At 42.6% G+C, this 23,534-nt stretch overlaps 1 protein-coding gene across 2 annotated transcripts in view; it reads right to left on the reverse strand.

Annotated features, from left to right (window-relative positions):
- phkb (phosphorylase kinase, beta) overlaps positions 1-23,534 on the reverse strand; it is a 94,921-nt gene that overhangs the window by 21,545 nt on the left and 49,842 nt on the right. For both annotated transcript variants that reach the window (XM_079737100.1, XM_079737099.1), the window contains 5 exons: positions 12,804-12,894; positions 12,649-12,707; positions 12,355-12,517; positions 559-640; positions 22-79 (listed from right to left, as the gene is read on the reverse strand). In XM_079737100.1, coding sequence (XP_079593226.1) covers positions 22-79; positions 559-640; positions 12,355-12,517; positions 12,649-12,707; positions 12,804-12,894 — 453 coding nt within the window. The remainder of the gene's footprint in view (positions 1-21; positions 80-558; positions 641-12,354; positions 12,518-12,648; positions 12,708-12,803; positions 12,895-23,534) is intronic.

Below are 23,534 nucleotides of genomic sequence, written 5' to 3' on the forward strand. Positions count from 1 at the left end.
TGTGTGTTGGGCAAAGCTGACCAAAGCTTCCTGGCTCCAGCTCTTCTATAAATCCTCTCCAGCTCTTCCAGCAGGTTCTCTGTAATCAGAAGAGAAGGTTGGTTTAATGTTACGGAGCACATGAAGAGAACTCTGATCTCCGTTCTACTGCTGAAGGACTGGGTGGCTGTTGGTCTGCACACTAACAGCCTGCATACTGAAAGCCTGCAAACTGCGTATTCAGGAGGTAGCCTAAATCAGCTCCATGTGTAGAAACTATTTTATAACCACGTATCAGCTCCATGTGTAGAAACTGTTCCATAACCATGTATCAGCTCCATGTGTAGAATCTGTTCCATAACCATGTATCAGCTCCATGTGTAGAAACTGTTCCATATCCATGTATCAGCTCCATGTGTAGAAACTGTTTTATAACCATGAATCAGTTCCATGTGTAGACACCAAACAGGTTTGGTTGATCTGAAGAATGACCTGCAGCCTTAGCGATTGCTCCTCATTATCGACCAATGACCAGAGTGGAAGCTCGGCTGAAGGCTTGTTATCAGAATTGTGGCTCACCGTCATTGGCCAGCAGGTGAGGCCCCTCCCTTCGGAGGAGAATGGCAGCCAGCTGAGCCTTGCTTGCCAGACAGTCTGACTCCTGTGGAAGCGGACACACAAGGTCAGTATGAGGGCACTATGGCTTTAAGAATCCCTTGATTCTCTATTAAAATGACACCAATCAAAACCAATTGATCAATTAGGGTTAAGGTTAGGGTCCTCTACGGTTAGGGTTAGGGTCCTCTAGAGCAGTGGTTCTCAAATGGGGGTACGTGTACCCCTGGGGGTACTTGAAGTCACTCCAGGGGGTATGCGAGATTTAAAAAAATATTTTTAAGCCTATTTAAAAATAGCATTAATTCAAAAAAATATTATTTAATAAATACTCAAATAAAATATAAGTTGAAGTTCACAAACAAATTTTATTTTCAGAAGGTTATTCAATTTCATTACCCTAAAAACCCAGAGTCTCCCCCGTACCAGGACGTTATGACCGAACCTGGCACGCGCCACATATTATCAACTGTCAGTCGCTGTTGCCTTGAAAACTCAAAAGATGGAGTCGTGGTTAAAGCACAGTTGTAATGCTACTGAAAATACAGAAGGACAAGTGGCAAAGAAGGCAAAATTACAGCCGGTAAAATTCCGTCAATATTCAGAGGAATATATTTCCATGGGATTCATGCCCTCAAGCTGCAACCCACCCATGGCACTGTACTTTCTCTGTGGGGAGAAACTAGCTAACAGCGCCATGAAGCCGGCACATCTTAAGCGTCATTTCCAAACTAAACACCCGTGTCATGTTAGTAAGCCTCTTGATTTTTTAAGAAAAAACTCTCTGAATTCAGGTTATCTCAAGACATGATGCGGAAAGCATCCAAGACATCAGCCAAAACCGTGGAGGCCTCTTATGGTGTGTCTTTGCTTATAGCTTAAGCAAAGAAACCGTTCACTATAGGTGAAGACCTGCTCCTTCCAGCTGCTGTTGTGTTGGCTGAGACGATGCTAGATAACAGCGCAGCGGAGAAACTAAAGACTGTGCTTTTGTCAAATGACTCCGTTTGCCACAGAGTAGATCTAATGGGAACAGACATTGTCAAGCAAGTTGTGGGAAAACTTGGTGACTTCTTTTCTCTCCAGCTGGATAAGTCCACAGACGTCAGTGGGAATGCACAGCTCTCTGCTTTTGTGAGATACAATCAGGTCCATAATCATTGGGACATCGACACAATTCTAATCTTTTTGGCTCTATACACCACCACAATGGATTTGAAATGAAACGAACAACATGTGCTTTAACTGCAGACTTTCAGCTTTAATTTGAGGGTATTTACATCCAAATCAGGTGAACGGTGTAGGAATTACAACAATTTGTATATGTGCCTCCCACTCTTTAAGGGACCAAAAGCAATGGGACAAATTAACAACCATGAATCAAACTTTCACTTTTTAATACCTGGTTGCAAATCCGTCAATTACAGCCTGAAGTCTGGAACGCATAGACATCACCAGACGCTGTGTTTCATCCCTGGTGATGCTCTGCCAGGCCTCTACTGCAACTGTCTTCAGTTCCTGCTTGTTCTTGGGGCATTTTCCCTTCAGTTTTGTCTTCAGCAAGTGAAATGCATGCTCAATCGGATTCAGGTCAGGTGATTGACCTGGCCATTGCATAACATTCCACTTCTTTGCCTTAAAAAAATATTTGATTGCTTTCGCAGTATGCTTCGGGTCATTGTCCATCTGCACTGTGCACAAGTGCCGTCCAATGAGTTCTGAAACATTTGGCTTGATATGAGAAGATAATATTGCCCGAAACACTTCAGAATTCATCCTGCTGCTTTTGTCAGCAGTCACACCATCAATAAATACAAGGGAACCAGTTCCATTGGCAGCCATACATGCCCACGCCATGACACTACCACCACCATGCTTCACTGATGAGGTGGTATACTTTGGATCATGAGCAGTTCCTTTCCTTCTCCATACTCTTCTCTTCCCATCACTCTGGTACAAGTTGATCTTTGTCTCATCTGTCCATAGGATGTTGTTTCAGAACTGTGAAGGCTTTTTTAGATGTTGTTTGGCAAACTCTAATCTGGCCTGCCTGTTTTTAAGGCTCACCAATGGTTTACATCTTGTGGTGAACCCTGTGTATTCACTCTGGTGAAGTCTTCTCTTGATTGTTGACTTTGACACACATACACCTACCTCCTGGAGAGTGTTCTTGATCTGGCCAACTGTTGTGAAGGGTGTTTTCTTCACCAGGGAAAGAATTCTTCAGTCATCCACCACAGTGGATGACCGATGGTTTTCCATGGTCTTCCGGTTCTTTGGTGTTGCTGAGCTCACCGGTGCGTTCTTTCTTTTTAAGAATGTTCCAAACAGTTGATTTGGCCACACCTAATGTTTTTGCTATCTCTCTGATTGGTTTGTTCAGATTTTTCAGCCTAATGATGGCTTGCTTCACTAATAGTAACAGCTCTTTGGATCTCATATTGAGAGTTGACAGCAACAGATTCCAAATGCAAATAGCACACTTGAAATGAACTCTAGACCTTTTATCTGCTCCTTGTAAATGGGATAATGAGGGAATAACACACACTAAGCCATGGAACAGCTGAGCAGCCAACTGTCCCATTACTTTTGGTCCCTTAAAAAATGGGAGGCCCATATACAAACTGTTGTAATTTCTACACCGTTCAGCTGATTTGGATGTAAATACCCTCAAATTAAAGCTGAAAGTCTGCAGTTAAAGCACATCTTGTTTGTTTCATTTCAAATCCATTGTGGTGGTGTATAGAGCCAAAAAGATTAGAATTGTGTCGATGTCCTAATATTTATGGACCTGACTGTACGTCGATACTGACGACATTTATGAGCACATACTATTTTGTAAAACTTTGGAGGGGAAAACAACAGGAGAGGATATTTTTGATGTTGTCAACACTTTTTTCTGTGAAAATGGCCTCAGCTGGAAATCCTGCAGCAGCATTTGCAAGGACGCAGAAGCATCAATGAGGGGCAGCACGAGGGGACTCATAGCGCGCATTAAAAAGGAAAACCCCAACATGAGGTAGATTCACTGTGTGATATACAGGGAGGCATTAGCGTCCAAGAAAATGAGCCCTGTGTTACATGATGTTTTAAACGACAGCATCAAGTGATCAACTTCATAAAATCAAGGCCACGTAATGCACGCCTGTTTCGCCAGATATGTTCTGCTCCCAAATATGGGAGCAGAACACACACAACTGCTGCTGCACACAGAAGTAAGCTGGCTCTCTTGAGGGAGAATACTCGAGGGAGGGAGAATTACGATCTGAAGTACACACCTTTCTGATGGAGCACAATTCGCCCCATGCCACCTTGTTCCAGGACACAGACTGGCTGGCAAAGCTGTGCTATCTCAAAGATATATTCAGCAAACTGAACAAACTCAATATGTCTCTACAGGGCAAGGGCACCTGCATTTTAAACCTGTATGACAAGGTGTGTGGCTTCCTGAAAAAAGCAGAGCTGTGGAATTGGGCCTTTGCACAGGGAAATTTCACATGCTTTCCTAAAGTGGATGATTTTCTTTCTAGTGAGGATGTGGACAGAGCTCCAGTCAAGTCAGTTGTAGTGGAACATTTGACCAACTTGATTCAACATTTTCATTCCTACTTTGCTGAGATGGAAGAGAAATCTGCACAGCTGGATTGGGTCAGAAACCCATTTCTCCTGTCTGAAGCAAACAGAAACAAGCTTCCTGTCACTTATCAGGAATAACTCTTGGAAGTGTCATGTGACCGTGGCTTCCAGATGAAGTTTGCTACATCCACACTCACACAGTTTTGGGTGTGTGTGAAGCAGGAGCCTCCTGACCTGGGTCAGAAAGCTTTGGAGATGCTACTACCCTTTGCCTCCACATATCTATGTGAGGTATCCTTCTCTGCAATGGCTGTGATCAAAACAAAGCAAAGAAACAGACCTGGAGAAGAGCCTGATCACAGCAGTTGCCTCCCTTACACCAAGACTGACCAAGATCCTCAGTGAAGCACAAGCCCGATTCTCACTAAAATTGAAATGTAAAAGTGCTCAGTTCAATGCAACAATGCAATATTCAGTGTTGAGTTTCTAACTTTGAGATGCTAGTCTTATTTTGATACTTAAAGAAGATGTTCTTTCTTCTTTTATTTAAGGATGACATATATGCCTGTGTATATTAGAAAATCTTTTATTCAATATTAAGTTAAGATTTATTTTTATGAACATTATATTTTTTTTTTTTGTGAAGGAACAGTTGAGTTCAAGAATTCATTCTATAAACAGATCTTTACTAAACCTAAAAGAGTGCACTTTAAATTGATAATTATTTTTTGCGCTGGTTAGGGGGTACTTGCCTGAAAAAATATTTCACAGGTGGTACATGAAAAAGCGTTGAGGACCACTGCTCTAGAGTTAGGGTCCTCTAGAGTGAGGGTCCTCTAGGGTTAGGGTCCTCTAGAGTTAGGGTCCTCTAGAGTTAGGGTCCTCTAGGGTGAGGGTCCTCTAGGGTTAGGGTCCTCTAGAGTTAGGGTCCTCTAGGGTGAGGGTCCTCTAGGGCAGTGTTTTTCAACCACTGTGCCGTGAGAGATGGACAGGTGTGCCGTGAAAATGATGCAAATTCACTTCATTGGTTAAAAAAAAAAGAAATATTGGTCTACTCCGTGTAAGCCAGTCTGAGCCGAGTGTGCGTGGTCGCGCTGTTGGTGGTATGCAACGTAAATACTCCCATATGCCTGTTGGTGGCGGTAGGCAGCGCAATTAATTGACAGATATGCAAACAATAAATTACAGATGAAGTGATTGATGTACACGCGAGTAACGCAACACAAACATGGATAAATATTTGAAAAGAAAAGAACCCACTCCTGATCAAAGTGCCCCCACAACCAATCCAGTCGATGAGCCCACAAGTAGGGTTCAAAAGAAAGCAAAAACGGTGAGCTCAAGGCTGTACAGTGACACGTATCTGTCATTTGGTTTTTCCTTTACTGGGGATCCTGTTGCACCGTGTCCGTTGTGTGTAGTATGTGGGGAGAAGCTATCAAACAGTGCCATGGTCCCTAGCAAGCTTAAGCGACACCTGCAAACCAAACACCCATCCCTCCAAAATAAGCCTTCGGACTATTTTGTTTGTTTGCGTGACAGCACTGGGAAACAGGCAACTTTCATGAGGAAAGCCACAAAGGTGTCCGAGAAAGCCCTCATTGCTAGCTATTTAGTAGCTGAACTTGTGGCTAAATCAAAAAAGCCACACACTGTGGGGGAAACAGTAATATTACCAGCCTGCAAAGCCATTGTCAATGCCATTCTAGGCCCAGATGCAGAGAAAGAAGTGGCTAATGTCCCCCTCTCAGATAACACCATAGCGAGACGAATTGATGATATGTCTGCAGACATAGAGAGTGTGGTTTTGGAGAAGATACGTTGTAGTGAGAAATACGCTTTGCAACTGGATGAATCCACAGATATCAGTGGCCATGCGCCACTAATGGCCAACGTGCGCTTTGTGGATGGAGAGACTATCCGCAAGAATTTCCTTTTTTGCAAAGCACTGTCCGATAAAACCACAGGAGAGGAAATCTTTCGGGTCACATCAGAGTACCTTGAACAAGGAGGACTTCAGTGGTTGAGTTGTGTAATTGGGTGCACTGACGGAGCTGCAGCCAGGGTCGGGCGCATCAAAGGCTTCGTGAGCAGAGTTCGAGAGAAGAACCCTAATGTTGTAGTCACTCATTGCTTTTTACATCGCGAAGCAATTGTTGCCAAAACTTTGCCAACGGAGCTGGCCAGTGTGTTGGATAAAGTTGTGAGCATGGTGAACTATATTAAAACTAGACCCCTGAAAAGCCGACTGTTTGCAATTTTGTGTGAGGAGATGGGAGCGGAGCATAAGGCCTTATTGCTCCATACCGAGGTCCGGTGGTTGTCCCGGGGAAAAGTTTTGGCCCGCGTATACGAATTGAGGGAGGAATTAAAAATATTTTTGACTGAAGAGAAGAGGTTCGATGACGCAAAGCTGCTTGCAAGTGATGAATGGTGTGCGCGGCTTGCATACATGGCAGATACGTTTGCATATCTGAATGAACTCAATGAGCGAATGCAAGGTCGAGATGAAAACCTTCTTTCAAGCACGGACAAAATAAACAGATTCCGTTCAAGGATCTCCCTCTGGCGACAGCATTTGGAAAGGGGTAACACTCTCGAAATGTTCCCCCTCGCCCAAAAATGGCAAGAACAGGTCAACCCTTCAGCCTTGTGCGAATTGATCAAAAACACCTGAAAACACTTGAAGACAAGATATCCTTTTATTTTCCCTCAGCCAACACCATCTCATTTGCCTGGGTCAGGGACCCATATAGGTCTGTGGTTGATAAAGACACAAATTTGACTTTGCAGGAGCAAGAACAACTAATTGAACTGAAAGAAGATCGCACATTAAAACTGCTCCATGCAGACCTAGAGCTGGATAGTTTTTGGTTGACTGCTGCCAAAGAATACCCAATCGTGGCAAACAAGGCTATCTCAACATTGCTCCCTTTCTCCACAACATACCTCTGCGAGCTTGGCTTTTCAAGTCTAACTGCAAGTAAGACTAAAAACAGAGAACGTCTGCGATCAATTGATGAGGAACTACGCGTGTGCCTCCAGTGTTGGGAGTAACGCGTTAAAAGGAATGCATTACTGTAATGCATTACTTTTTGCTGTAACGCTGTAACGTAAGGCATTACAAAAAAAAGAAGGTAATATTTTACTCGGTACAAATCTCAGTAACGCGCGATACAATGCATTTTAAACCCGAAATTAAATTTGCGCAAATGTTTCTTCCTCTTACTGCTAGAGGAGAAGATCGCGGCAGCAGCAGAGTCCAGGGGGGCTGGTTGGAGTCTTTTCGCTCGGTTCTCCGTATCAACAGCAGGGCTAGAACGGAGCGAAAAGACTACAGCCAGCCCGCCTTTCCGTTTCCGGTCAAGGAGCAATGAGTCTTACAACCAAAATCAATGGATTTACAAAATGCCAAGTGAAACACGACAGAAACTGTATATTGCTACGATACTTGATTTGGAAAAATATAATCGACATGTAAACACTTATTCCGATTAGTTTTCGGGTGGGTGCTGCCACTTTTTAACTTAGAGCAGCTGCAGTAGTTCGCAATTGGTCCACTCCGTCAGTACTTTTATGCACACCGAACTTGACCGCTGTCATGAAAGTGGATTTTTTTGCCTGATTCACGTCTTTCTTATCACTCCGCAAGTAGTCTGGTAACTTATCAACCCCAGCGTGTCCGGTTGCTAAGCGACGTCAATGTCTTTGGCAGACTATTTCTCTGCTGATCAACATTACGAATGGTAATTGTAAAAAGACACACCGTGTGAAGATATTGTTTCGTTTTAACAAGGAGCCGTGTAATAAGCGGAATAATGTATAGAACCTCGCCGATCATTATCGGAGATAATACCCTTCAGGGCGAAGCAAGACACCTCCGCTTTGCGTCGGGGTCCGGTTCGCCCTGTCGGGTTTATTTTCCCGATAATGACCGGTGTTCTGTACAACATTATCCCTTACATATATCATATAAGTCCAGACCAACATAACGGTTGTGTGTGAGATACATACGAACGTACGCTTACCACTTTTGTAAATGCCATATAAACAGTACATTCGGATTGCATGATAGGAATAGATCTATTCCAATTATGAATCTAATCGGATCAGAAGTGTCCATGTAAACGCGGCTGGTGAGTTGGACATTTCTGAAAACAAACGTTTAGGGTTGTTTTATGGACAGTTTTGTGAATAGCCAGTCATTGTGAAGCAGGCAGGGGCGATTCGAAATGAGCCAAATACCCGAGAAAGACCAATAGTCAAAATTTCGGTGACAACCACTCTACTTCATCCTAGACAAACCAGAAAGGGGGCTCAATGTTTTTTTATTTTTTCCAATCTACCCTAGTAGGCTCTAGCTCTAATGATTTCAATATGAATACCTAAAGTTAAAGTATTTCTATTATAAATGTATTGCACCATGTTCCATAACTGTGACCATTATATTGTTCTTTTGTTAGCCTTAAGCCTAGCTCAGTCATTAGGCCATACCACATCACCTCCTGCTGTGTAATGAGATGCATTGAACACAAGAAGATCTATTGAGAACACCAAATCCACATTTCATGTTATTTTGGTGAAAGTAATGCAAAAGTAATGTACAAGTAGTGTAATGCCTTACAACTCAAAGACAGTAATATTGTAATGTAACTAATTACTTTGAAATGACAGTAACAAGTAATAAATAATGCATTACTCTTTTGAAGTAACTTGCCCAACACTGTGTGCCTCTCATCAATTTCTGCCAGGATACCTCGTTTATGTGCATCTAAACAGGCCCAGATTTCACACTGAGTGAGTTTTAAGTCTTTGAGTGTTTGAACAATAAATGCAAAGGCTACTGTATTTTATTTTATTAATTTAAATAAATTTCGCGTTTGATAACATGTTGGTGTGCCATGGGATGTTTTACTTGTCTGAAGTGTGCCGTGGCACAAAAAAGGTTGACAAACACTGCTCTAGGGTGAGGGTCCTCTAGGGTTAGGGTTAGGGTCCTCTAGGGTGAGGGTCCTCTAGGGTTAGGGTTAGGGTCCTCTAGGGTGAGGGTCCTCTAGGGTTAGGGTTAGGGTCCTCTAGGGTGAGGGTCCTCTAGGGTTAGGGTTAGGGTCCTCTAGGGTGAGGGTCCTCTAGGGTTAGGGTTAGGGTCCTCTAGGGTGAGGGTCCTCTAGGGTTAGGGTTAGGGTCCTCTAGGGTGAGGGTCCTCTAGGGTTAGGGTTAGGGTCCTCTAGGGTGAGGGTCCTCTAGGGTTAGGGTTAGGGTCCTCTAGGGTGAGGGTCCTCTAGGGTTAGGGTTAGGGTCCTCTAGGGTTAGGGTTAGGGTCCTCTAGGGTGAGGGTCCTCTAGGGTTAGGGTTAGGGTCCTCTAGGGTGAGGGTCCTCTAGGGTTAGGGTTAGGGTCCTCTAGGGCAGGGGTTCCCAAAGTGGGGGTCGCGGGACGCCGAGGGGTGGGTCGCGGAATGATTTCCATGAATCAAATAATAAAAAAAATTATAAAAAAAAAATAATATAAATTTGGAAAAAATAAAATACAGAAAGATTCAGCCATAGTTGTCAAAATTATGAAACATGGTAGTTAAAATTAAAATAAAACGACCGATTTTCCTCCTGAGGTGATTGCGACAGATTAACGATAGCATCATTTGCAGGTGTCAGGTCACTTTACGGCTCCACAGTAAACATCACAAAGCGGACCAGTAGATTTTCTCTGAACTAGCTCATTGATGATTTTTTGATGATTTTTCAAAATGAAATGTTGGTTAATACCGAGCAAAGAAAAGACAGAGAGGCCAGCGGAGGAGGCAGAGAGGCCAGCGGAGGAGGCAGAGAAGCTAGCGGAGAGGGCAGAGGGGTCAGCGGAGGAGGCAGAAAAGCCAGCGGAGGAGGCAGAGAAGCTAGCGGATAGGGCAGAGAAGCTAGCGGAGAGGGTAGAGAGGTCAGCGGAGGAGGCAGAGAAACCAGCGGAGAGGGTAGCAGAGGAGAGCGGAGAATCGCCTTGGCCATCCACCTCTGGCGCGGGAAGAGGTGCCCGCCATAAGGGGGTCCATAAGCAGTCGGATCAGCCTTCCTCCAAGTGTCGCAAGTATCGAGAGGGATATTTACAGTATGGTTTCACATGCGTCGTTGTCAACGAAATACAACACCCCAATGTGTAGTGTGTACAGAGGTGCTTGCACATGAGAGCCTAAAGCCTGTAAAAATGCTCAGACACATGAAAACTAAGCACCCCTCTCTTGCCGCTAAACCGCTAGATTTTTTCCGCAGAAAGGAGAAAGAGTTGCAAGGCCAAAAGAAAATCCTAATTAACCAAACAACAATCCCAACCAAAGCTCAAAGGGCTTCATATGAGGTGGCATATTTAATTGCACAGGCAAAAAAGCCACACACAATCGGGGAAACACTAATAAAACCAGCTGCCATCGCTATGAGTCGCGCAATGCATAAACTGCCCCGTGAGCTGGAATCAGTGCCGCTGTCTGACGGGACCATTTCCCGGCGCATCACCGATATGGCCCAGGAAATAAAGAGTCAGCTGATTGACAGAGTGAAGAAAGGGAAATATGCTTTACAGTTAGACAAATCCACGGATGTATCAAATTGTGCCCAGCTGCTTGTTTTCGTTAGATATAGTTTTGATGGAAAACTTAACGAAGACCTGCTATTTTGCGCCCCGCTGGAGGGAACATGCACAGGCGAGGACATTTTCACAAAACTTGACAACAAACTGAAAGAAGAGGGTCTGTCTTGGGATGAATGCATCAGTGTGTGTACAGACGGTGCTGCAGCAATGCTGGGGAAAAAGAAAGGACTTAAAGCAAGATTCTTACAAGTGTCGCCCCACATAAAATTCACGCACTGTATTATCCACAGAGAGGCTCTTGCGAGTAAAACGCTCGGCCCAGAGCTGAAAAGTGTTCTTGAGACTGCAATAAAAATTGTCAACCACATTAAATCGCGTCCACTCAACACCAGGCTGTTTGCCACTCTCTGCAACGAACTGGGATCGCAGCACGAGGGCCTGCTGTTCCACACAGAAGTCAGATGGCTTTCACGGGGAAATGTTCTCAGCCGCCTGTTTGAGCTGCGGGACGAGGTGCGCTTATTTCTGATGGAGCATGGGTCCCAGCTCGCTGACCACCTGACTGACCCTGACTGGTTAACAAGGCGTATCTGTCTTGCATTTTTGACAGACTGAATGGACTTAACCTGTCATTGCAAGGTGAAAACACAAGCATTGCGTCAATGAGTGATAAAATCCGCGCATTCAAGAGAAAAGTGGATCGCTGGACTGCGCGAGTTGAAATGGGCAGGATTGACATGTTTAATGAGCTGGACGAATTCATGGAAGAAAAGTGTTCACATTGTGAAGACGTCTATAACTACCCACCTTCAAGCCCTCCTGGAACACTTTGACAAGTATTTCCCTGAGGAAACGGCTCCGGAACAATATGACTGGATAAAATCACCATTCACTGTAACCACCGCAAGTCATCTGTCAGCCGGCATGGAGGACACACTGATTGAGCTGTCATGTGACCGCACTTTAAAGACAGATTTTAATTCCAAGACGCTTGCTGAGTTCTGGATTTCAGTCGAGAGGTAATATCCACAGCTGTCCAAGGCCGCGATGGACGTACTGACACCGTTTGGCTCCACATACCTGTGCGAAAAAACGCTCTCTGCGCATCCATCTCATTAGATGAGATTAACGCTGAAACATAGCTGTCAGCAACAATGTACATATGTTTACAACAGTTTGTGGATATTACCCTGACTGAGATATTCTTCTGTTCAAATGGAAATGAAAGTAATGTTTCAAAGTTAAGTTTGCACATGACAGCAATACTGTGCACTAATGTTACATGGATATTATTTTGACTGAGGTATTCTGCTTTTTATCAAACAGTAAATTTCTATATGTAAAATCATATCAGGCAGCTCTGTTCTTTTGTGTTGTTGTTAAGCCCTTGTTTGGATAGGCCTAGTGCGTATGGCCTGTGCGCACATTTTAATTTATTTTTTCAGTTACGTCCGGGGATAGTGGGGGTCGCCAGTCTCTGGCACCGTTATTTTGGGGGTCGCGGGTTGAAAAGTTTGGGAACCCCTGCTCTAGGGTGAGGGTCCTCTAGGGTTAGGGTTAGGGTCCTCTAGGGTGAGGGTCCTTTAGGGTTAGGGTCCTGGCTCACGTGGAACTTGAGCAGGATCTCGTGGGTGGGCCGATGGCTCCACTCGTGGACGTCGACCTCGGGCTGCTGTTCCAGGTCCGAGGCGTTGGGCGTGCTCGACTGCCGCTTCACCTTCGAGTGTTTGGGCAGAGCCAGCTCCTCCAGGGCCTGGAACTCAGGGATCCTGGGAATGCGAACGCACCCGCACACACACACACACACACATACACACACACACACACACACACACACACACTTCATTAGTAAAGGATATACATTTTAGTGCTTTCTGTCGGTATAAAGAGGACGTCTTACTCTGCCTCGTTGACACGGAGGAAGTCCAGCTGCTCCACGACAGCTCCGGATATCAGGGTCTGGGGTCAAAGGTCACACCAAGGGTCAGACACAAGCACAACGCTGAGGTATCAACATTACATTTGCGTTTAGGTTTTATTTAAGATGAGGCCAACCTGCAGTCTGTCCACATGAACCTTGACCCCCCCGATGTTGCCCTTCTTGAAGGAGGCCAGCATGTCGAGGACCGGGTTGAAGCGGCTCCCCCTGATGGCCGGAGGGAACACGTTGATCTACTGCTACTCAAATCCATGACTTCTCCCCTCAGCCTGCTCATGACTCCTCCCCTCAGCCTGTTCCTGACTCCTCCCCTTAGCCTGTTCCTGACTCCTCCCCTCAGCCTGCTCATGACTCCTCCCCTCAGCCTGCTCATGACTCCACCCCTCATAGCCTCCAGTAACACCAGTTAAGACAATGAGCAACAACTCATACGAGCCGGCTGCTACTGTAGAGCCTATGGCTATAAATGTGGTCTGGGAGGAGAGGGAGGGAGGGTGAGTGAGTGAGTGAGTGAGTGAGTGAGTGAGTGAGTGAGTGAGTGAGTGAGAGAGAGAAGGTCATGCTTATCATGAGCTCCTGAACTTTTTCAGAAAAACTGAAGAAACACCTTTTTAAAGTTGCAATATTTTGGATTTTCCATCACAAAGACAAAAAGGACGACATACCCTCATCATAACATTAACAAACATCCAAACGCAAAGATTACTACAACTACACACTATAAACAAATTCTATAGATGGAAGGAGAGCAGTGTCGAAACATATCAGAACACCATAAAGCAAAATCTCATTCAGACACTTCTAGATAACTTCCTAGACCACAACTTTCAGTTCAACAATGAAGGGATCAACATGGCAGTAGAAAGCCTTAACAACATATTTGACATCTCAGCCTTACAATCAAACCTGAAGGTCTCAAACAGTCAAACTAAGAACAAAAACAACATAATGATAAGTGGTTAGACGACGAATGCAAAAACACTAGGAAAACATTGAGAAACCTGTCAAATCAGAAACATAGGGACCCAGACAACAACAATATCCGTCTCCATTATTATGAGAACTTAAAACAATACAGAAACACAATAAGAAGAAAAAGGGACCAACATGCTAGGAACCAGATAAACCAAATTGAGGAATCCATAGACTCAAACCATTTCTGGGAAAATTGGAACAAACTTGACAAACAAAAAGGGGAATAATTAAGAAGAATTAAGCATTCAAAATGGAGATTTATGGGTAAATCACTTCTCCAATCTCTTTGGCCCCATTGTAAAGAACAAAGAATAAACACATATACAAGACAAATTACAGACTTCCGGGAAACGGTCGAGCAGCATGGACGCTTGAATAGTGTGCTCCCTAACGCCAACACAATAAACTCCATAAGAACTCGAAAATATAACAAAGGAAGATACATAGTCGTTGATAATGAGCGGAGGATCAAAGACAGGAAAGAACCTACAGCTATGGCTACACCGCAAGCTATCTTAGATAGCATTAGCAAGAAAATCCAAGCCATGCAAAAAGAGCTGAAAATTGACCTGAAAACTGTCAAAGACGACATCACCACTCAAGTGAAAAACGAACTGGCTGAGTTTAAGGAGGAAATTAACCAGAAACTTGTCAAAATAAACGCAGACGTAGAAGAGCAAAACGATAAGATAGACGCCGCTTTGACTCGCACTGAAGAAGTCGAGCAGTGGAGTACTGACGCAAAACGTGCACTGAAGGACATACTAAAGGCACAGAAAATGATGGATAAGCTAGATGACTTAGAATCCAGGCGGAACAACGTTTGAATACACGGCATTCCAGAAGATGTGGAGCTGAGAAGCGATTTGGTCGTGGAGTTTATTGACAAATGGTTAAAAGACGAGCTTTCAATTGAAACAGACCTCCAGATTCAACGAGCCCAGGCGCCGAAGCCGAAGACAGGACAACCACCGAGGTCGATTGTCCTCAACTTTCAGCAGTTTAATGTGAAGGAGATGGTTTTGAAAGAGGCGGGGGAAAGAAAATGGTCAAGCTCAGAGAAAGTAGGAATTATTTTGATCATGACTACTCTGTGAGGATGCTGCAACAACGCAAAGCGTACGCGAATGTGAAGAAGATTCTAAAGGGGGAAGGCATCCACTTTCAGACACCCCTCAACAAGATACGTATCCACTGGGCTAGTGGAATGAAGACGTACAGCAGCGCGGAGGAAGCAGTTGGTGACATGAGGAGAAAAGGATATGAAGTGGATGACATCACCGATACCAGAGGCGCTACAGCCCGTGACGGGCTCTGTCACACCAAATTTGTACCGGGTGCCAAATTCGTACCGGGTACGTAATCCATACGTAATCCATTCCAAACCTGCCTGGCAACAGATGATCGCGGACGATCGCGTCGATTGACGTAGGAAGGTTCAAGAACATTCGCCGTTAAACACTCGGTTTACTACACATTAAACACAGAGGTTACTAGCTAAATTCGATTAAACAATTAAATGCAATACAAATATAAAGTTAGGAACGCTAATAAATGTAATTTGTAAAGTTAGGGCTATCTGTCTTGTCGCGCTCAATGAACGACTTCGCGAATGTTCTTGAACCTTCCTACGTCAATGGACGCGATCGTCCGCGATCATCTGTTGCCAGGCAGGTTTGGAATGGATTACGTACGTACCCGGTACAAATTTGGCACCCGGTACAAATTTGGTGTGACAAATTACATCTATTAGCGTTCCTAACTTTATATTTGTATTGCATTTAATTGTTTAATCGAATTTAGCTAGTAACCTCTGTGTTTAATGTGTAGTAAACCGAGTGTTTAACCGCGAATGTTCTTGAACCTTCCTACGTCAATCGACGCGATCGTCCGCGATCATCTGTTGCCAGGCAGGTTTGGAATGGATTACGTATGGATTACGTACCCGGTACAAATTTGGCACCCGGTACAAATTTGGTGTGACAGCTCCAGTCGCGTGGGCTGGTGCCTTGGGCACGCGTCGGGAGAGAACGAGACCGAACCTCGCAGGGAGGCACACGAGCGAAAGGACGGCTGCAAGAAATCCAACGCGAGGACAACAACGCGAGATGAATACCTGACTCTAAGTATAAATGTGAATAACATATCCTTAAAGTTTAATACGGGTCAAAAAAAGAAAAAGGTTAGTGTTTAATTCGATGTGACCTAAAGGGATTTTGATATCAGACTTGTGGGCTCAAAGGGACGGAAGCACAGCTGCCTACAACATAGTCTAGTATGGACAGGTCCCCTTATGGGTTACATCTTACTACTAGCTAGGGGCCCTTCTCTTGTGGAAGGCATTTTCCCTCAAAACTAAAGGAGGGTCAACATATGAGGGTTGTTGACATCTCTTTTTTGAGGTCGCTTTTTCTGTTTATAGTTATGTTACGTTATTTTTTCATATGTTTGTTTCATATGATGTTAAGTGCCTATGGTTATTGCACTGTTAGCCTGAGGGGGAGACACCACAATGTAAACAGACCAAAAACAGCCTATGAATACCAAACAAGAATGTATTAAACTTATGTCTCTAAATGTTAATGGCTTAGGAAACCCAGTCAAAATAGCAAAAATTATAGCTAAAATTAAAAAGGAGAGGACGCAGATTAACTTTCTGCAAGAAACCTACCTTTCACAAACAGAACATGAAAAGTTGAAAAGATTTGGATTTAAAAACACTTTCTATAGCTCCCATTCTAACACCCGCAAAAGAGGTGTTGCAATACTAATTCCTAATGCCACCAAATTTGAATATCAAAAAGAAATAAAAGATAACGAGGGACGTTATATTATTGTAAAAGGAACAATTGACCAAGCTATGGTAACATTGGTGAACATATATACCCCACCTGAAAGTGATAAACACTTCTTTAAATCCCTATTTGATCTGATTGCTGTAGAAATGGAAGTTGTATATATATGTGGAGGAGATCTCAATGTGATAATGAACTATGGCCTAGATACAACTAGTCGCAAGAGAAATAGGAAACCTATCCCAAAGGTAGTGAAAAATACATGGGAAGAAATTGGCTTTTTTGATGTATGGAGGGAACTACATCCACTACAGAGAGACTTCAGTCATTATTCAGCAGCACACTCTGTATACTCAAGAATTGACTATTTTTTTATGCAGAAGGAAGACAGGGATAGAATACAGGAATGTCAAATTGGAGTGGCCGATTTGTCGGACCATAGCCCAATCTATTTAAAAATATTTTTAAGTCCAGACAAAAAGACACAATATGGAGATTAAACGTGGGGATATTAAATAACAAACAGGTGGTCGAACAAATCAAAGTTGAAATACAGAAGTACTTAGAGGAGAATTATAATGACGAGACAGACCCAGCAATACTATGCTCTAAAAGCTGTCATACGAGGAAAATTAATTGCAATTACAAGTAAACTTAAAAAAGAAAAAGAAACTCAGTACAAGTCTTTGTTAGCTGACCTGAAACAATTGGAACAAAAACATAAAGAGAAAACAGACAAAAGAATAGAGCGACAAATGAAAGAGGTGAGAAACCAAATTAATAGAATACTACAACAGGAAATAGAGACAAAGACTAGGTATTTAAAACAAAATTACTATGAATTAGGACTTAAAGCTGCCAAATTATTGGCGAGAAGATTACGTAAGCAGCAGGCAGGGATTACAGTCAATAAACTATGTGATCCTAATACCAACCAAATTAAATAGGAACCAAAAGAAATAGAAAATATGTTTAGGGATTATTACAAAGATCTTTACGCCCAAACATCGACAACAAATCATAAGGATACTAAAAAATGTCTAGACTCCCTGGATCTGCCCTCTATAGGTAAAGTGCAAAATGAAGGCATAACAGCAAAGATATCTACAGATGAAATCCAAAAGGCAATAAGAAAATTGAAAACAAACAAGGTTCCTGGTAGTGACGGATTTCCATCTGAGTGGTACAAAAAACTTGAAAAAGAACTGTCGAACTGTGTGTAATTGGACCATTTCCAAAGATAACACTCCTCCCTCATGGAAGGAAGCAATAATAATAATAATAATAATTTATTTGCAAATTATGGTGGAAAATAAGTATTTGGTCACCTACAAACCAGCAAGATTTCTGGCTGTCACAGACCGGTAACTTCTTCTTTAAGAGGCTCCTCTGTCCTCCACTTGTTACCTGTATTAATGGCACCTGTTTGAACTCCTTATCAGTATAAAAGACACCTGTCCACAACCTCAAACAGTCACACTCCAAACTCCACTATGGCCAAGACCAAAGAGCTGTCAAAGGACACCAGAAACACAATTGTAGACCTGCACCAGGCTGGGAAGTCTGAATCTGCAATAGGTAAGCAGCTTGGTGTGAAGAAATCAACTGTGGGAGCAATTATTAGGAAATGGAATACATACAAGACCACTGATAATCTCCCTCGATCTGGGGCTCCACGCAAGATCTCACCCTGTGGGGTCAAAATGATCACAAGAACGGTGAACAAAAATCCCACAACCACACGGGGGGACCTAGTGAATGACCTCCAGAGAGCTGGGACCAAAGTAACAAAGGCTACCATCACTAACACACTACGCCGCCAGGGACTCAAATCCTGCAGTGCCAGACGTGTCCCACTGCTAAAGCCAGTGCATGTCCGGGCCCGTTTGAAGTTTGCTAGAGAGCATTTGGATGATCCAGAACAGGATTGGGAGAATGTCATATGGTCAGATGAAACCAAAATAGAACTTTTTGGTAAAAACTCAACTCGTCGTGTTTGGAGGAGAAAGAATGCTGAGTTGCATCCAAAGAACACCATACCTACAGTGAAGCATGGGGGTGGAAACATCATGCTTTGGGGCTGTTTTTCTGCCAAGGGACTAGGACGTCTGATCTGTGTGACGGAAAGAATGAATGGGGCCATGTATCGTGAGATTTTGAGTGAAAACCTCCTTCCATCAGCAAGGGCACTGAAGATGAAACGTGGCTGGGTCTTTCAGCATGACAATCACCCCAATCACACCGCCCGGGCAACGAAGGAGTGGCTTCGTAAGAAGCATTTCAAGGTCCTGGAGTGGCCTAGCCAGTCTCCAGATCTCAACCCCATAGAAAATCTTTGGAGGGAGTTGAAAGTCCGTGTTGCCCAGCAAAGGCCCAAAAACATCACTGCTCTAGAGGAGATCTGCATGGAGGAATGGGCCAAAATACCAGCAGCAGTGTGTGAAAACCTTGTAAAGACTTACAGAAAATGTTTGACCTCTGTCATTGCCAAGAAAGGGCATGTAACAAAGTATTGAGATGACCTTTTGTTATTGACCAAATACTTATTTCCACCATAATTTGCAAATAAATTCTTTAAAAATCAGACAATGTGATTTTCTAGATTTTTTTTTTTTCATTTTGTCTCTCATAGCTGAGGTATACCTATGATGAAAATTACAGGCCTCTCTCATCTTTTTAAGTGGGAGAACTTGCACAATTGGTGGCTGACTAAATACTTTTTTGCCCCACTGTAGATTACAAACTTTATACCACTATAATCTCAAACAGGCTCCAAACAATAGTATCAGATTTGATAGATAAGGACCAGACTGGCTTTGTCTTAGGTCGACAAACTCAGGATAATATCAGGAGAATACTTCACATTATACATAAAATACAAAAAAATAAAATACCAGCAGCATTGATCAGCGTAGATGCCGAAAAGGCACTCGATAGGGTCAACTGGGATTTTCTATATCTAACCTTAGAACATTTTGGATTTAATGAGAAAACAATTCAATGCATCAAATCACTCTATAGCAAACCAACAGCTAGAATTATAGTAAACGGCTCACTATTGGACAGATTTACTTTGGAAAGAGGAACCAGACAGGGCTGCTGTCTCAGCCCTACCTTGTTTGCTCTCTATATAGAACCATTAGCCCAAATGATTAGACAAGAGGATGTAATAACAGGAATAGATATCAATGACCAAAACCATACTATAAGTCTTTTCGCGGACAACGTTTTGATCATATTAAAAGATCCAGTAAACTCCTTTATGAAACTTTATGAAACTGCAAATTTTAGAGCATTTTGGCGTACACTCGGGTTACAAATTAAACATATCTAAAACTCAAATTCTCATGTTTTACTGCTCTCCAAATGAAGAACTTAAAGAATTAAAATTTAATTGGAAAGCTAAATCAATTCAATATTAAGGCATTAGCATAACCAAAAACTTGTCAGCTTTTCCGAAACAACTATGACCATATTGATGGCAACATACGGAAAGGTATTGAAAAGTGGTCAACTTATCCACTGAGCCTCACTGACAGGATGAATGCAGTGAAAATGAATATTTTTCCACGTTTATTATATTTGTTTCTATCTTTGCCTGTTGGTATACCACATATCCAGTTTCACAATTGGGATAGACTAATATCTAGATTTATTTGGGGGAAAAAAAAACGCGAATTCGATATTCCAATCTACAGCTGCCAAAAGACAAGGGGGGGGCTGGCACTTCCTAACTTCAGGGAATACTTTAATGCAGCACAATTGCGTCCACTTATTTACTGGTGTAATGTTGATTATGTAGCTCACCCATACTAAAGAAGAGGAAGAATTAGACCCGATAACAACTTGTACCTTAAATACATGGTATTCCGTTATCAAACAACTTAAAGTGGGAAGGGAACTTGGTCTATTAAAATGGTTAGCTTTTGATAAAGAATTCATATCGGGAACTTCTGATACCAGATTCAAACAGAGATGGGTGTAACCGCGATGTGCAAGGTTATCCAAAAGGGTGAAATGAGAAACTTTCAAGATTTAAAAAATACTTATGGCCCAAAAAATCAGGACTTATTCAGATTCTTACAAATGAGGGATTACTATATAAAAATAATTAACAAACACACTGATGAGATACATCCTATGGTAAAAGTGGTTGTTCAATCTTACAATGGTTACACTCCCAGAGCTGTGTCAACTCTGTATTCTGGTTTGATGGAAGCTAAGAAAGATTCAACATTATATGTCAAAACTAAAAGGGAAAAATAACTGAGTGAAGAGATCCTGGACACCATGTGGTATGATATGTGGAAAATACACCAGACAACTACACACTCACATGGATGGAGAGAATTCACTCAGAAAAAACAAATTTGTTTCTTTATTACGCCCAAGATTACCATATTTTCCGCACTATAAGGCGCACTTAAAAGCCGGTAATTTTCTCAAAAAACGACAGTGCGCCTTATAATCCGGAGCGCCTTATATATGGATCAATTGGTTAATTGGTTGATCCATACTGGTTGTAAACGGCGCTCTGTCAAAATGTTTCAGTATGAAAAACCAATAAAAACAATTTAATAATAATAATAAAGTGTTTCACTACGACTACGATAAAGCCACACCGCTTGCAGCATTATCGCTATCGTAGTCAGTGCACACAGCATTTTACTGCGCTTACTCACGGAAGGTCACACTATACGATCACAGAGCCAGGAAATCGGGCGGAAGACTGGCCACACTACAAGATTCGAGGGTGCGATGCTCTACTTTGTATCATTCACGTTTGCAAGATATTTAAAAAATAAGGTTTGGAACTGCGTAATTGTGTCTCACAGTTGCGTTGCGCGTGACGAGCTATACAATTAGCACAGCTCCATCTAGTGGATGCATAACGCATCCCCAGTCAAACGTTTGACTGCAGTATCTTCTATGCTATGCGCTTTATAATCCGGTGCGCCCTATTTATGAAAAAAGTTCTAAAATAGGTCATTCATTGAAGGTGCGCCTTATAATCCGGTGCGCGTTATAGTGCGGGAAATACGGTACTAGCAAACAAATTATTTCTCAACAACCCTGCTGGAGACTGTGCAACTACATGGATCCTAACCATACACATGTGTTTTGGAGCTGCAGTAAAATTCAACCTTTCTTGGAACATATCCATGTCGTGCTGTGAAAAAAAATCCCCCGAATTTGTCTTGTCCTATATCTGGGACATATGGAAGGAACTGTGCACAAAGGAGACCAATATTTGATTAAGATTCTTCTTGCTGCAGCAAAAACTAAGAACTGGCTCCAGTCGGTTGCACCTGACTGCAAGACAATGGCTCAACATTATCGGTGACATTCAAACAATGGAGAGAATATAGGTTAAAAACTAAGGAAGAGTCATTTTCTAAAGGCTGGGATAAATGGTTACTGTACATTTCAAAAAATGAAGACATGTAAAATATTGTTTGTATGTAATGTGGATTGTCCCCCAACAGGCACTGTTCCCCTTTAATTTCCCCACTTTATATCTTTCTCTCTAACTTTTTTTCTCTTTGACTATACTCTTCAAAAAACAAATAAAATAAAAAATGTAAAATAAGAAATTACAAACACTAGAATCAGTTATCAAAGAGTTTATAAGAACCCACTAGACTCTCCAATCACATTAAAAGAACTACAGGACAATTTAAGTACTCTTAAACTAAAAAAGGCATGTGGTGTTGATGGTATTCTAAACATAATGATTAAATATACAGATCTCAAATTCCAATTGGCAATTCAAAAACTGCCTAACACTGTTCTTAGCTCCGGGATCTTCCCCAATATTTGGAACCAAGGACTGATTAGCCCAATCCACAAAAGTGGAGATAAATTTGACCCTAATAACTACAGAGGGGTGATTATAAATAGCAGACTCCTTAACTTCCTGACTGACAATAATGCCATAAGCAAAAACCAGATCGGCTTCTTACCAAATTATCGTACAACAGAACATATATTCACATTAAGCACCCTCATTGACCACCAAATAAAACAAAACAAAAACAAACTATTATAAGCCTTTGACTCAATTTGGCATGATGGTCTGTTGTTTAAATTAATAGAAAGTGGTGTTGGAGGAAAAACTTACGACATCATAAAGTCCATTTACACAAACAACAAATGTGCAGTTAAGATAGGAAAGAAACACACAGACAAAGCCGGGGTGTGAGACAGGGATGCAGCTTGAGTCCCACCCTGTTTAACATATACATTTACCAACTAGCAAGGACATTAGAACAGTCTGCAGCCCCCGGCATAACACTGGTAGACACCGACATCAAATGTCTGCTGTTTGCAGATGACCTGGTGCTGCTGTCCCCAACCAAAGAAGGCCTACAGCAGCACCTAGATCTTCTGCACAGCTTCTCTCAAACCTGGGCCCTAACAGAGAACCTTAGTAAAACCAAAATAATGATATTTGAAAAAAGACCCAGCCTCAACAAATACACAATTCCACCTAGACACTGTTACTCTAGAGCAGACCTGGCATTGCCACATCCGGCCCTTTGGCCGTTTCTAACCGGCCCACGTGAGATCTGTGGGGAGTTCACAATCAAATGTAAATAATTGTATAAAAAAAAAAATTGGTATACAACTGCACTGCTTTTATTATGAAGGCGACTTTTGTTGTTGCTTTTTTTGTGCGAGCGTATGCAGCTTCTTCTTCTCTGGTTGCAAGTCGCAACTAAAAATAAGTAGAAGAAGAACCCCGTCCACGAGCCACGAACTGAGCTCACAGGAGACTTTAGCGCTGACGTGAATGGCTGTTATTCCTGAAAAATGTCAGCTCATGCGAAAAAAAGAAAGGTTGATACATAGTGCCGAGTTTTTAACCAAACATGGACTTCTAAGTATTTTTCCACTGAAGTCAAAGGTAAAGCCCTGTCCTTAGTTTGTGGAGAACAGGTCGCTGTGTTAAACACTAAACACGCAGAGAAATATGGCAACTTGACTGATGCAGATCGGGCACGGACATCTGAAGCTTTGCTAGCTAAACTGCAAACGCAACAAGGCTGTTTTACCAAGTGTTGCACATCCAGGGAT

This window comes from Pollachius pollachius (assembly GCF_949987615.1).
Source record: "Pollachius pollachius genome assembly, chromosome: 5".
Taxonomy (NCBI): domain Eukaryota; kingdom Metazoa; phylum Chordata; class Actinopteri; order Gadiformes; family Gadidae; genus Pollachius; species Pollachius pollachius.